Below are 12606 nucleotides of genomic sequence, written 5' to 3' on the forward strand. Positions count from 1 at the left end.
GGGGGGGGGGTGGCGGGCTGGGAATGAGCGGGCGGCGGGGCGGCAAGCAGGGGCAAGGAGCGGCCAGTGGAGCATGGTCGCGCCTGGCCGCACCCGCGGCGCGGCGCGGGACACGAGCTCTGCGGTGCGCGCACCTTGTGCATGGCCTGCTGCGCCTGCAGGCAGCAGGCCACGGCGTCCTGCGCCTCGTAAAACGCGATGCGCCACGAGTCGCCCTCCTGGTCAAACACGTGGCCCGCATTGTCGTTGACCGCCTTGCGCAGCACCGCGTTGTGCATCGACAGCGCCTTGGTGGTCAGGCTCTGGCTTGCCTTCATCAGGGCTGCAAATGGGCCGAGCAATGAGCACAATATGAAGGGATTCGGCGCACGAGAGCAGGCATTAAAGGGCCGACGGCGACGCAGAGGATCCACACCCGCATGCAAGCCGTGCGGCCGGCCTGCGAGGAGGCAAGCCGCACTGGGCGCTTGAGCGCAGGAGGAAAATGCACCCTCGCGCTGCCCGGTTGCTAAGCCTCTGAGGCTGACGGACACGCCCTGTCCAGGCACGCCCCGACCCCCGACGCAGGGGCTTTGCAAAGCCCCTGCGCCTCTGGAGACATGATACTGCTGCCCCTGGGCGCCCGTGCTCACATGAGTAGCCTTCGATGTCGGTCACCACCACGCACACGTTGTCTCCCTCCTTGGGTAACCCTAGCCGCCGCTTCCGCTTGAGCTCCGCCTCCCGCAGCCAACGGCTGCGGAACAGCAGCAGTCGGCTGCTCAGCAGCAGCAGCGAGCCCGCCAGCAGCACGAGGGCGGCGCCGAGCGCGACCAGCACCCAGGTCCAGGCGGGTAGCGAAACCCGGCTGTCCTGCACGCATTCCAGCCGCGTGCCGTTGAGCGACCACACCGGCAGCCAGCCCTCCAGGCAGGCGCAGCCCTGGTACTGATAATAAGCCGGCGGCAGGTCCCACTGCGCCGCGAGAACCTCCTCTGCCTTGTCCGGCGCCGACAGCAGCGCCGCCGGCGGGCACGTCGCCATCACCTCGTCCATCGCCCGCCGCCTGATCGGCCGGCAGCTCATCCTGCTGTTGTCGCTGAGCGGGATCGTGTACGACTCAAAATCCAGGAAGCACGGCAGCAGGCCCTTCTCGGGGCACTTGAAGACGCCGGGGTTGCGCCCAGCGGCGCGCTCCGCCTCGGCGGCCTCTGCGACGTCCTGCGGCACGCAGCTCATGTTGGTGCCGACCAGGCCCACGCGGTGGAGGTGCGCCAGACCGGCGGCCTCGTCGGGGAAGCGGCCGACGAGGGGCGTGTTGTTGGCGAGGATCAGCTCTCGCAGGTTGTAGGCCAGGCTGCGAGGTTGATCGAAAGGGGTCGGCGGGTTCGGATGCAAGAACCCATGAGCGCCGATCGACGCAAATGGGCCAGGGACGGGGGCGGCAGAGGGCGGCAGGCCTCTGGTCGCGGCTGGCAGGCCCGCGGCAAGCCGCTGACCAGGTTAAACTGGCAGGTGTCGATGCAGATGCAGTTGCGGCTCGGGTTCCAAGGTTCAGGGTTTGGTGTTCAGGGGGGCAGACACGTGGGGCGAGGGCCGGCGCCGGCGCCCCGCCAGCGGCCCCGTGGGCCACTCACCCTAGGTTTGGGTCGAGCGTCCCGGTGAAGCGGTTGTTCGCGATGTTCAGGCGCTGGATCTGTGGCAGGAAGAAGAGGCCGCTGCCGACGGCGCCGGTGAGGTGGTTGCCAGAGGCATCAAAATCTGTCAGGTAGATGAGCAGGCTGATGCCGTCGTTTACCTCGCCCACCAGGCTGTGGGTGATCAGGGTTGCAGCAGGCGGTGATAAGGGTTCAGTGGGGCCGGCGATGGGGAGTACGGTATTCGTGGTTGAAAGCGGGGCCGAAAGCGGGGTCCCTTGCGTGACTGCCCCAGGGTCCCGCTGCGTGTCAGGCGGGCTGCAGCAGCTTAAGAAGGGGGTTAAGCGCGGCAGGCCTGGGCCTGGGGCCGGGCCGCACTTGTTGTTGGAGATGTCGAGGTACGTGACCAGGGGGATCTGGTACAGGTCATCGGGCATCTCCCCCGAAAACTTGTTGTGACCCAGCATCAGGGACACCATGTGGTCCCAATCCTGTGCGCGGAGGCGGCGCCGGTTTGCATGTGCTTTGCATGAGCGTGTTTGCATGTGCTTGCATGAGCGCGTTTGCATTTGCTTGCATGCACGCATAAGAACCACGATCAGCACGCGCACGCTCATGCGGTACAACGTGCCAGCCGCGGTGGTCCCCGCGGTTCAGCGCTTCCTCGCCCGCTGCCGCAGCCGGGTTGCCAGGAGCTCCTCCACTCGCTTGGGCCGCAGCGCAGGCGCTGCGCACCTTTGTGGCGGGCAGGCTGCCGGTGAACTCATTGAAACCGAGGTCCAGCGATGCCAGGCGCGTGCACTTTGTGACGGGGCTGGCAGGGCCGCCGATCTGGTTGGCCCGCACGTTGAGCACGCGCATGGATGTGTTGGCGCCGCACAGGTTCGGCGGGATCGTCCCTGTCAGCGAGTTGATCTGCGGGGGGCACGGGTGTAGCGCAGCGCAGGGGCGCGGGCGTCGGTGGTGGCGCGGAGCCGCGCCGTTGGGCGCCGCGTGCAGCTGGTGACGGTCTGTGATGCTCCACGCAGCGGCCCAAACTGCACGTGCGCATACTGTTGCATGCGTAGAGATTCGTGCTGCCACATGCATGGTATCGCCGCGTGCACCAGATATGCTTGGCGCGTGCGCCCGCCACAATCTCTCGCCCACAACGAGCCTGCGCACACAGCCTCCAAACACAGAGTGTTAAATTGAAACCACCCGCGCCATGGTCTGCATGGCCCCACTCTCAAGCTGCACGCCCCATGCAAGTCAGCAGGACAGCACACCAGCTCTCAAAATAGCAGCTGCTTAGCAGCTGCTCACCCACCATACTTGGCCAACTCTCTGCCCTTTCCCAATGCCCCAGACCCCACACCAACATCTCCACTCCTACCCTTTTGATGCTTGTCACAATCCCCACCCAAACCGCGCTTCAGCTCCGCTAACGACCGTCAACAACCGCCAGCAACCGCCAACCCTTCCCTTCCCACACCTGCAGATCCAGCTCCACCAAATTCCTCAGGTTGGCGATGGTGTCAGGTATTGACCCCCTCAGCCCCGCCAGCTCGCCGGGCCCCTCGTTGATGCCCGCGTTGGCGCCCAGGTTGAGCACCCTCAGAAACTTCAGGTCGCCTATCCAGTCGCCGATCGTTCCCGCTAGGAAGTTCTCGCCGAGCTCCAGCTCCTCGAGCTTTTTGAGGTTTGCCAGCTCGGGCGGGATCAGGCCGGCCAGCCAGCTGTTGGCTGCGCGGCGCAGGGGAAGGTGGAGGGGTGGGTGCTAAGAGGGGCGGCGACGGTGGCGCGCAGCAGGGCGGCGGCGGCGCTCTGCGCGCACATGTGGCCGCCCGCAGGACAAACGGGCCGCTGCGAGGTCTTGCGCGGCGGAGCAGCCGTCACCGGCTGCGGCAGGGCGCGCCATGGAGACGCGGCTGGCCGCGTGCGGTTGGCGGGCCGCGGCCCGCCGCCCCGCCCAAGCACGCAGCCGCGCCGCCCTCCGCCCAGCCAGCCCAAGCGCCCTGCACAACAAGCTTCAGCGCCGCGCACCGAGGTTGAGGGTCCTCAGATTGGTGAAGCGCCCCCACCGCGGCCCCAGCTCCCCGCTCATGTCGTTGGACTCGAGGTTGAGCCCCACCATGCCGCATGCGTGCAGCAACTCGAGCGCGTCCATGAGCGGCGGGTCTGAGTAGCTGCCGTTGAGGCTGTCGGCTGTGATGTTGATGACGGCCACGCTGTGCACCGCGCGGCAGGCGCCCGCAGCGAGCCCCGCGGGGTCGCAGCACGCGATGCCGTACCAGCGGCAGTACGCTGGCGGCGCCGCGCCCGCGCCGCGCGGCACGATCGCGCTGCAGGGCCGGCTGCGGGTCACGTTCCAGGTCTCGTCGTGCTGCCAAGGGTTGGACGCGTTGAATGTCAGCCGCAAGAAGGCTGCCAGCGCTTCGCACGTCGCCCGCTGGCAGTCCAACGTGCAGACGCCGCCCGTGACGCCTGGGCACGTCGGCGGCGGCAGCAGTTTGGCGGGGCCGGGCGCACGCCCCGGACCCTGTGGCGCCCCGAGGGCGGGCGCCGCTGTAAAAATTCAAAGGGATGGCGTGTGGGGCAAGGCAAAAACGGATAGGAGTCAACCTTGCTTTTTGGGTCCTGATGTGCCAGCGTCGTGCGGCACGAGGGTGCGCAGCTCAAGACAACCATGGCGGCGCTTGCAGCGCTGTACGCGGCTTGCAAGCATGGGACAGGCCCGAGGGCTCCCAAGCCATTCAGCTGTTCTCTTCTGCTTGCTTGTCTGTCCCGTGCTTACCCCAGGGCACCACCAGCAGGATGCTCGCCACCACAGCGACGAAGGGCACAGCAGTCTCCGTGACTGCCATCTATTTGAGCGTGCTTTATCTTGAACGCGTCATTGGATGAGTCGCTCCGCACTCCGGCAGATCGACTTGCCCGGGGCGCGCACAGGCTCGGGCCAAATGTCAACCAGCCCCCACGTAGTTCATACAATCGTGTATTTATCAAGGGTGCGAACCCAGCACCTTGTTACAGCAATTCGCGGGTGGTCCACCCACCGCCTGTAACCCGCTGTGAGCTCGCACTGTTCGGCCCGCCTGGGGACTAGCAAAGAGATTTTGACATGCAGAATAACGTCCGTGCTTCATACATATTGCCCAGCCTCTCAGGCGGCGTTGACAAAATAAGGCAATGCGCGTTGCGTGCCCCGATTTCCACGATTCACAATGACTCGCCTCACTCGCACTGCCCAGCCGTGTTGTAAGCAGGCCCACCGTTCACCACCCTCTGTAAGACTTGTCTGCATCTGCATGTCATCACACCACAGCCCGTGGATCAAACATCATAAAACCACCACCGCCGCCAGGCCACCCATAACTTACCCCTTCGCCCAACCACCACCATGACCGCAGCAGAGGCGGACCGGCGAAGCGCCAACATACTGATGCAAAACTGCACCCAAACACAGAGCAGAGGTACGCGATATCCATTCAGGTGGCTTAACACTCCTTGCATGAGGCCACTTCGACGGCACGGGAGCCAGCTGCGTCACGTGGCCGTCCTGGCATGCTCGGCTTGACGCCAACACTGGCTAAGCGCGGCCTGCTGTCAAAGGCAGACAAGCGATGACGTGCATGACATCATCACCTGCCACAGTGCGCCCCTGGAAAGTCTAGGGATTGTGGACTTGACTATGAGACTGCAGCAAGCTTTGCTGCGTTCGGCCGGCCTATACACCCCACTCCCACCAAACTCCTGCAACCGCCTCAACTGACTTGAACGATTCCATCAAGAGCTGCAGATATGATGATGTTGATGAGCTGCAGCATCTTACATCACCTCACTGCCACCAACGAGCTGTGTCGATGGCCCCCATCCCACATTGGCTTTCGGGCCCAGTCTGGCCTCGTTGGTGGGATCGTCGCCTTGGCGGCCTGCCCTTCTGCTCTCAAGTAAAGTGAATTATGGACCTTCATGCCAACCATCCTTCGCCTTTGTACCAGTGCAAACTCGTCATCTGTCATCACCATGTGAGCGCACGCCATGTGGGGGCGGGAACAAAAACGACCATACAGTAACGTGCAGCCATCAGCAGGTGCGTTTTGGGCATTCTGAAAATCTACGATTCTTACTGTCCATCCGCATCAGCACCTCGCCGAAAGGAGCCCAACCGAAACACCACCCGTCTTCATCAGACCTGTCACCGTGAACATCGCCGGTGACTGACAGTCGTGGCCGGCCAGGTTCTATCCAGCTGTACACGAGGCATGAAAAGTCCGTGAAAACATCACGTGGAAGTCCGGCTGCCCGGTTCAGATTGCGGGCCAGCCTGGTGCCTACAACTTCAGCTGGCACTGCTGCGAGGATGAGACAGATGCATGTGGCAGGCGAATGACAGCTTGAAGCATGTACAACGCAGCCTTCATGGCCCCGGCCGCGAGGCCGGCGGAGAGTCGCGGCGCTCTGCAGCTGGTGGCGCTTTTGATGCTGTTGTGTGGTGAGCTCACGGGGCCCACGATCACACGAGTTACAACCTGACCAGTGGCGTACAGAAAACATTGGCTGCAAGCTGCAAGCCCTGTATGGCATGGCTTGCCCCGAGTCGCACGGATGCATTGGCACCACGGGCAAGCGTCTCCACAACGCGCCGCCACCGCCGGCATGCGGGCGCATCGACTCGCCATCACTCCCCAGGTGCTCATGCGCAAGGTGCAACTCAGGCAGACGTGCGCACACCGCGCACAGCGCTGCAGAAGGTGCCGCCGCCGCCGACGTGCCCTGGTATCGTCGGCGGCATCTGCACACTGGCCTGCCAGCGCGCGACATGCGACGCCTTATCAGCCTTCTTCCGGCTCACATACAATGTCAGCAGCCCGTGGCAGCACGCCCAGTCCTGGATGGTCACGCGGAGCTTCTCATGCACCCGCATCATCCCCAGCAGCAGCGGCGCCAAGCAGCCCCCCTACTGCCGCTGGTGGGGCGTCACCTGCTGCGACCAAACGGCGCTCGCGGCCGGCGAATGCTGGGCCGTGAACGGCGTGGCCAGCCTGGCGATCAAGGCGGACAACGTCAATGGCAGCTTCTCCAACCCGTCACTGATGGATGCGACGGAGCAGCTGCACGCCTGCGGCATGGTCGGCCTCAACCTCGAATCGAACGACATCTCAGGCGCACTGGAGCCGCGCTGGGGGCGGTTCACCAACCTCACGGTCCTCAACCTCGGTGGGTCCTTTCGTACCTGCACCGTGGCTAACTGGTTGGATGCGTGAATAAGTGATTGATGCGCGGCTGTCAAGACGGCTGCACAGCACCTAGCCAGGGGTCAGCGTATATATGGTGCAGATGTAGGGTGGGTTGTCGTCGGCCTGTGCGACAGTGCACTGGAGCCTGTGCATGCCATCCTAAAACAATTGTGTTAGTATGTATGGCCAGCGTGGCAGCATTTGCCATCAAACTGCCCGCACTCTGCAAACCCCATGGCCCCAAATCCGCACCCTGCAGCCAACAACTGGCTGAGTGGCACGGTGCCTGCAGAGCTTGCGAACCTCAAAAAGCTGCGGCAGCTCGAGCTCGGCACCAACTTCCTCCATGGCAGCATCGGCGACTGGATCGGCAGCCTCAAGGAGCTGCGGGTCCTGAACCTCGGCGCCAATGCGGGCGTCAACCCGCCCGTTGAGACCGCCGCAAAGGAGGGTTCTGAAGCAAAGGCTAGCAAAGATGAGAAGGAAAAGGAGGAGGAAGAGATTACAGGCATGGTGGGGACCATTCCTGCGGCGATTTCCAAGCTGAAGTTTCTCACTGAGCTTGACTTCCAGGTGAGCCCTAGGGCTGGTGACGCACGGGGGTGGGCGGTGGCGCGATGGCCGCAGCAGCCTCTTCCTCCGCCACTGCTCCCGCCACAGCAGCTGCGGCTGCTCTTGCTGCCACTGCCGCTACTGCCGCCGCTGCCGCTGCTACTGCTGGTGCTGCCGCTGCTGCTGCTGCTGCTGCTGCTGCTGCTGCTGCTGCTGCTGCTGCTGCTGCTGCTGGCACCCGCAATGGTGCAGGGCTCCCTTTGGAGTCCTGCGATGATGAGCATAGTGGCCACAAGGATTGCCCGAAAACTGCTATGGCAATATACTCACCTCCAACCCCCTGCCTTATCCTCGTCCTGCCAGCTGAACGCCTTGACAGGCACCATACCGCCAGACATATGTGGTCGCGATTCGCAGCTGGCCGTCCTGAACCTACACAGCAACCGCTTGAAGGGCTCCGCCACGGCAGCCCTCAACTGCCTGCAGCTGGCGTCCTTGGACCTGTCTTCAAATCGCTTGACGGGCAGCGTCCCTGCAACAAAGGTGCGTATTGCGGCGAGCAGAGGGAGCACAGAGGAGGGACACTCAGGCCAGCAGCAGAGAGGCGGCCACTATCCAGATCGGCATGCAGCACACAGCGCGCTTGCTTTCTTTGAAATATTGAATGACGAGCCAGCCCGGGCATTACAACCGCAGCATCCCAAACAGGCCTGGCCATCACAATGCGTACATGTGCACATGCCACTCACACTTAAAACAAATTGCAGAATTGGACCCAGATGGTTTCAATGAAGCTGGGCCGCAACAAGTTTGAAGGAGTTCTGCCAGACCCCATATTCCGCATGCAGCTGCTGACATATCTGGACTTGTCTGGCAACAGGTCAGTCCCCCCTTTGTCCCCGGGACTGAACCCTGCTTTGGTGTCGATGTATGCGCCTGGCTTACACGCCCAAAGCTCCCCAAGGCACACCGTTGCAAGTCTGAAACCCTTCTTGCCATCACCCCCAAATGTGGCGTCGTGCGGACAGACTCACAGGAGGGTTTGATGACCGCATCAGCTTGATGACCTTCCTGACTCACTTCGACGTCTCCGGAAACAAGCTTTCTGGTTCGATTGGGCGTGGCCTGTGGTTCCTTCCGCAGATCGCCCGCGTCAACCTCGCAAACAACAACTTCACCGGCACACTCAACCCCTCGCTTGGGTGAGTCTTGTGATCTCTGCTGCGGCTGCATCGGTCAAACTGGCTCCCAGGCAGACTCAGGACTGCCCTTATGCCGTAGCTCGCCCGTGCGATGGCCTTGGTTTGAGTCACTGCTGAGCTGTCTAGAGCAGCCATGGGTTACACAGGCTGATTAGCTGTGACATCACGTGCTTCCGCCCTCACCCATCTGCAGTTTTGCCTGGAACCTGCGGGAGATGGTCCTGGCCAACAACACGGGCTTGGTCGGCCGCCTGCCCGACGAGGCTGCCGGCCTGGCGCACCTCCACCGCGTCGGCCTGCGGGGCACCAACATGAGCTGTGTCCCGGCAGAGCTCGCTGAGGCCCACGCGGCAGAGCGCGCCAAGGGCCGGGAGCCGCCGCCGTACAGATGTGCCGGGGAGAACGTTCTGCCCTGCTTCCTGGAGTTTGCGGGCTATACGATCCCCCTCAGCGACAACAGCAAGATGAGCTGCCGGCCCATCAGGAAGCTGTCTCCCGACAGGATCATCACTGTCTGCCCCCCCGCGGCGCTCTACCTGCTGCCCGACCCGAGCCTGGAAGTGCTCGCGGCGCAGTGGGACCTGTCGCCCTCATACTACCAATACCAGGGCTGCGTCTGCCTCGAGGGCCACAAAGCGGTGTGGAGCCGCGACGGCACGGTGATGCGCTGCGAATACACCCGTACCCTGTCGGCGTCGATGTGGGTGTTGGTCGGCCTCGGCGCGGCAATCGCGCTGCTCGCGCTGTCGCTGCTGCTGCTCAGCCGGCGCCTGCTGCTGTTCCGCAGCCGGTGGTTGAGGGAGGCGGAGCTCAAGCGCAAGCGGCGGCTGGGGGTGCCCAAAGACGGGGCGAATGTTTCCATCGTAATCACCGACATCGAGGCCTATTCGGGTGAGTGGCTTTGTCCGATATCTGAGAATGAGTCACGGCCAGCAACTTCAGGATCATTTGCTGTCGGGCCCAGACTCTTGGAATCGGCCAAGCGATGGCTGTCTTGCATGATCGTGATGCTTGCCAAATCAGGTCAATTTGTCGGCCTTGGGTGGGGACTGGGCATGCTGTCACTTTGGCTGTCACAAGCCTGGTCCCTTACTCACCGCCTCCACGTCTCCTGACGCAGTCCTGATGAAGACCAGCCCGGCCCTGGCCACCAAGGCGCTGTCGATGCACAACGCGGTGCTGCGCAAGGCGGCCGCCGACAACGCGGGCCACGTCATCGACCAGGAGGGCGACTCCTGGGGCCTCGCCTTTTACGACGCGCAGGACGCCGTGGCCTTCTGCCTGCAGGCGCAGCAGGCCATGCACAAGGTGCGTGGTGCTAAGAACTGTGGTGACGTGTCGTGCGCCCTTGGAAGTGCATCTGCATTTGCACACATCTGCAGATGTCAACATCAACTGGTTTGCAAGCGCAACAAAGAGATAAGACAACCAATCATGGCCTCTCTGTCTGAAAATGAGCGGAGCATCTTGACGACGCGCTGCCACCATGTCCTCACCAAACGCGCCCCCGACCCGCGTTCCAGGTGGACTGGTCGGCTGGCCTCATTGGCAATGACACCCACCAGGGAAAGCATCACGGCCAGCCCAGTGAGAACGTCGGCTTCAACAAGGGCAGCACCACAACAGGCGGCCATCCCAGCCGCCTGCGGCAGCTGCTCGGCGTTGGAAGCCTGGGTGTGGCGTCGTACACTTCCGACGCGGCTGCTACCCACGGCTGGCTGCCCATGCGGCCCACAGTGCCGCTGGCAACGCTGCCGTCGTTCAGCGGCAGCGGCAGCGACAGCCGCGACGACAATGTCACGGCGGACGACAGCTTGGTCAACGCAAACAGCACGAGCAGCAGCCTGCCGCCGGGCGCGCTGCGAGCGTCGAGCGACACCGTCGACGGGAGCGTCGGCGGCGCGTCGCTGGTTGGGGTGTCGCTCCAGCAGGGCGGCAAGGGGTTCGGCGAGAGGCAGGCGCGCGTTGACGCGCCGGGCAGCGCGTTCATGAAGCTGCTGATGCGGCAGGGCAGCGACAGCACCACCAGCCATGACAGCGTGTTTTGCGGCCTCAGGGTGCGTATGGGGGTAGCTACCGGGAAGCTGCCGCTCGGCGATGACATCACGAGGAGCGGCGTGTTTGACCTGGCCAAGGGTGAGATGATCAAGATCGACGTTGACGATGCCTGCTCTGCTGCATCAGCTTGCAGATAAATTCTATTATGAAGCCCTAAACTGTGAACCACAGCTCGGATGGCACGCCTTTCTTGCCGCCCCTGTGACTGTTTGTCGTCTCTCGCCAGCCTTGACTGCTGGCGCTCCACTATAATTCCCGGAGTACATGCTCACATGGCTGATCAATCAGCCGCCCCGCGGCCTCCTTGCCGCCCGCAGTGGTGTCTGACATGGCAAACGGCGGCCAGGTGCTGATGGATGCTGAGACCTTTGAGCAGATCAGGGACGAGCGCAGCCTGGCCGCGGTGGACCACCACGGCTACAACGACAAGGTCTTCGCGGAACAAACGGGCTCAGGGTTGTTGTGCACTCACGGCAACTGCAGGTGCGGGGTGACGTGCAGGCGCGTGGGGCAGGCCTGGTATAGGCGCGCATACAGCAGTAGAAGTGAGGCATGCAAGGGCCTCAAAGTTTGCCGCCAGTCGGTGATTGTCAGGCACGCACCGTGCAGCACACGTCATATGCACGCATTCTTGTTCTCTCATGCATCCTCTCAATTCTTCCTATCTGCCTGCCGCCATTACAGCGTCCCCAAGTGGCTGCGCCCCAGCTGCTCTCGAGCGGACGAGGAAACAACCGCTGTCCCTGCCTTGAAGGCTTCAAAGCTCGTGATCTTAGACATGGGGGAGTACGAGGTTCCGGGCATCAACCTCGAGTTGGTGGTGTCGGGCCAGGCGCCCAGGCAGCAGCAGGGCCCCGCCGACGGCGGCAAGCGCGCCGGTCAGCAGCCGCAGGACCAGGAGCAGCAGGAGCGGCGGCGGCAGCGGCAGCAGCGGAGACGCAAGTCGGGGCGCCTGCGCGTCTACAGCGTGGCGCCCAGCTGCCTAGCCGACAGGGCCAGGGAGTGGGGCAACTCGCTGGCCTTCAAGGAGGGCTGGCGCCAGACTGACCGCGGCTTTTTTGAAGCGCCCGGCGCTGTCGGCGCCGCGACCCTCACACTGCGCGACGCGGCGGTGGCGCCCGACCTCATGCCTCATGTGACCGTCGTGTGCGCTGGGGTTGAGGGCGCCAAGTGGCTTGTGCGGTGGCGGCACGCGGGCGAGGTGCGGGAGATGGCGCGCCTGCTGCGCATGGTGTACGTGGCGGCGCTGCGCGCGGTGCCAGGCGGCTACCTGTGCCGCGAGCAGGAGGGCGGCCTGCGCTACATGCTGGCGTTCCGCGACGCAGAGGGCGCGCTGCAGTGGTGCCTGCTGGTGCAGGAGGCGCTCATGTACGCGCCCTGGCCGGCGGCGCTGCTGGCGCTCCCCGAGTTTGGAGAGGAGCACGCGCCTGACAGCGGCACGCTGCTGTTCAGGGGACCGCGCGTGAAGATGGGCGTGTGCAAGGGCCGGCCGCGCAGCCTGGTGGCGAACGAGGAGGGGCGCGCCGACTACTTTGGCGCGAGCGTCAACCAGGCGGCGCGCTACATGGACGCGGCGGCGTGCGGCGGCCAGGTGGCGTGCGAGATACAGCTTATTGAGGCCGTCTTCAAGTGAGCGGGGGCGCAGGTGGACCTGGTTGCAGCACCGTGCCGCCTGTGTTGCACCTGCCCATGATGGTGAAGGCACGGCATCGGCACATGCCTGGCTGGCACGGCATCGCAACATGCCTGGTTGGCTATGAGCCACGCGACCTGCAAGATTCTCATGCGCTACCATCTCGTTTCGATGCTGCCGACCCGCTCAAACTTGCTGCAGGGACTGGCGGCTGCACGACCAGGGTGCGGCGGCCGCGGCGGCGGCGAAGGCGGCGCAGGCGGCGGTGCCGGCAGTGGCGGCGCTGCGGCAGCAGCCTAACAATGGCCCGCTCGTCCTGTCAG

General features: G+C 64.0%; 2 protein-coding genes across 2 annotated transcripts in view; one reads left to right on the plus strand and one right to left on the minus strand.

The window, feature by feature from the left end:
* MNEG_6619 (hypothetical protein) overlaps positions 1-4462 on the minus strand; it is a gene marked incomplete at both ends in the record, with an annotated part of 7740 nt that extends 3278 nt beyond the window's left edge. The window contains 8 exons of the mRNA XM_014044906.1: positions 135-322; positions 633-1336; positions 1617-1790; positions 1995-2107; positions 2352-2531; positions 3091-3341; positions 3642-4163; positions 4393-4462. Coding sequence (XP_013900360.1) covers positions 135-322; positions 633-1336; positions 1617-1790; positions 1995-2107; positions 2352-2531; positions 3091-3341; positions 3642-4163; positions 4393-4462 — 2202 coding nt within the window. The remainder of the gene's footprint in view (positions 1-134; positions 323-632; positions 1337-1616; positions 1791-1994; positions 2108-2351; positions 2532-3090; positions 3342-3641; positions 4164-4392) is intronic.
* Positions 4463-6493: 2031 nt separating this feature from the next.
* Positions 6494-12283, plus strand: MNEG_6620 (hypothetical protein; the record flags this gene model as incomplete). The annotated part of the gene is made up of 11 exons (XM_014044907.1): positions 6494-6818; positions 7098-7411; positions 7499-7636; positions 7808-7933; positions 8158-8270; positions 8419-8592; positions 8786-9483; positions 9713-9900; positions 10116-10728; positions 10968-11133; positions 11335-12283. The coding sequence occupies 11 exons, from the start codon at positions 6494-6496 to the stop codon at positions 12281-12283; spliced, it is 3804 nt and encodes a 1267-aa protein (XP_013900361.1).
* Between the last annotated feature and the right edge of the window lie 323 nt (positions 12284-12606).

The sequence above is a fragment of the Monoraphidium neglectum genome (genome assembly GCF_000611645.1).
Source record: "Monoraphidium neglectum strain SAG 48.87 unplaced genomic scaffold scaffold01091, whole genome shotgun sequence".
NCBI lineage: Eukaryota > Viridiplantae > Chlorophyta > Chlorophyceae > Sphaeropleales > Selenastraceae > Monoraphidium > Monoraphidium neglectum.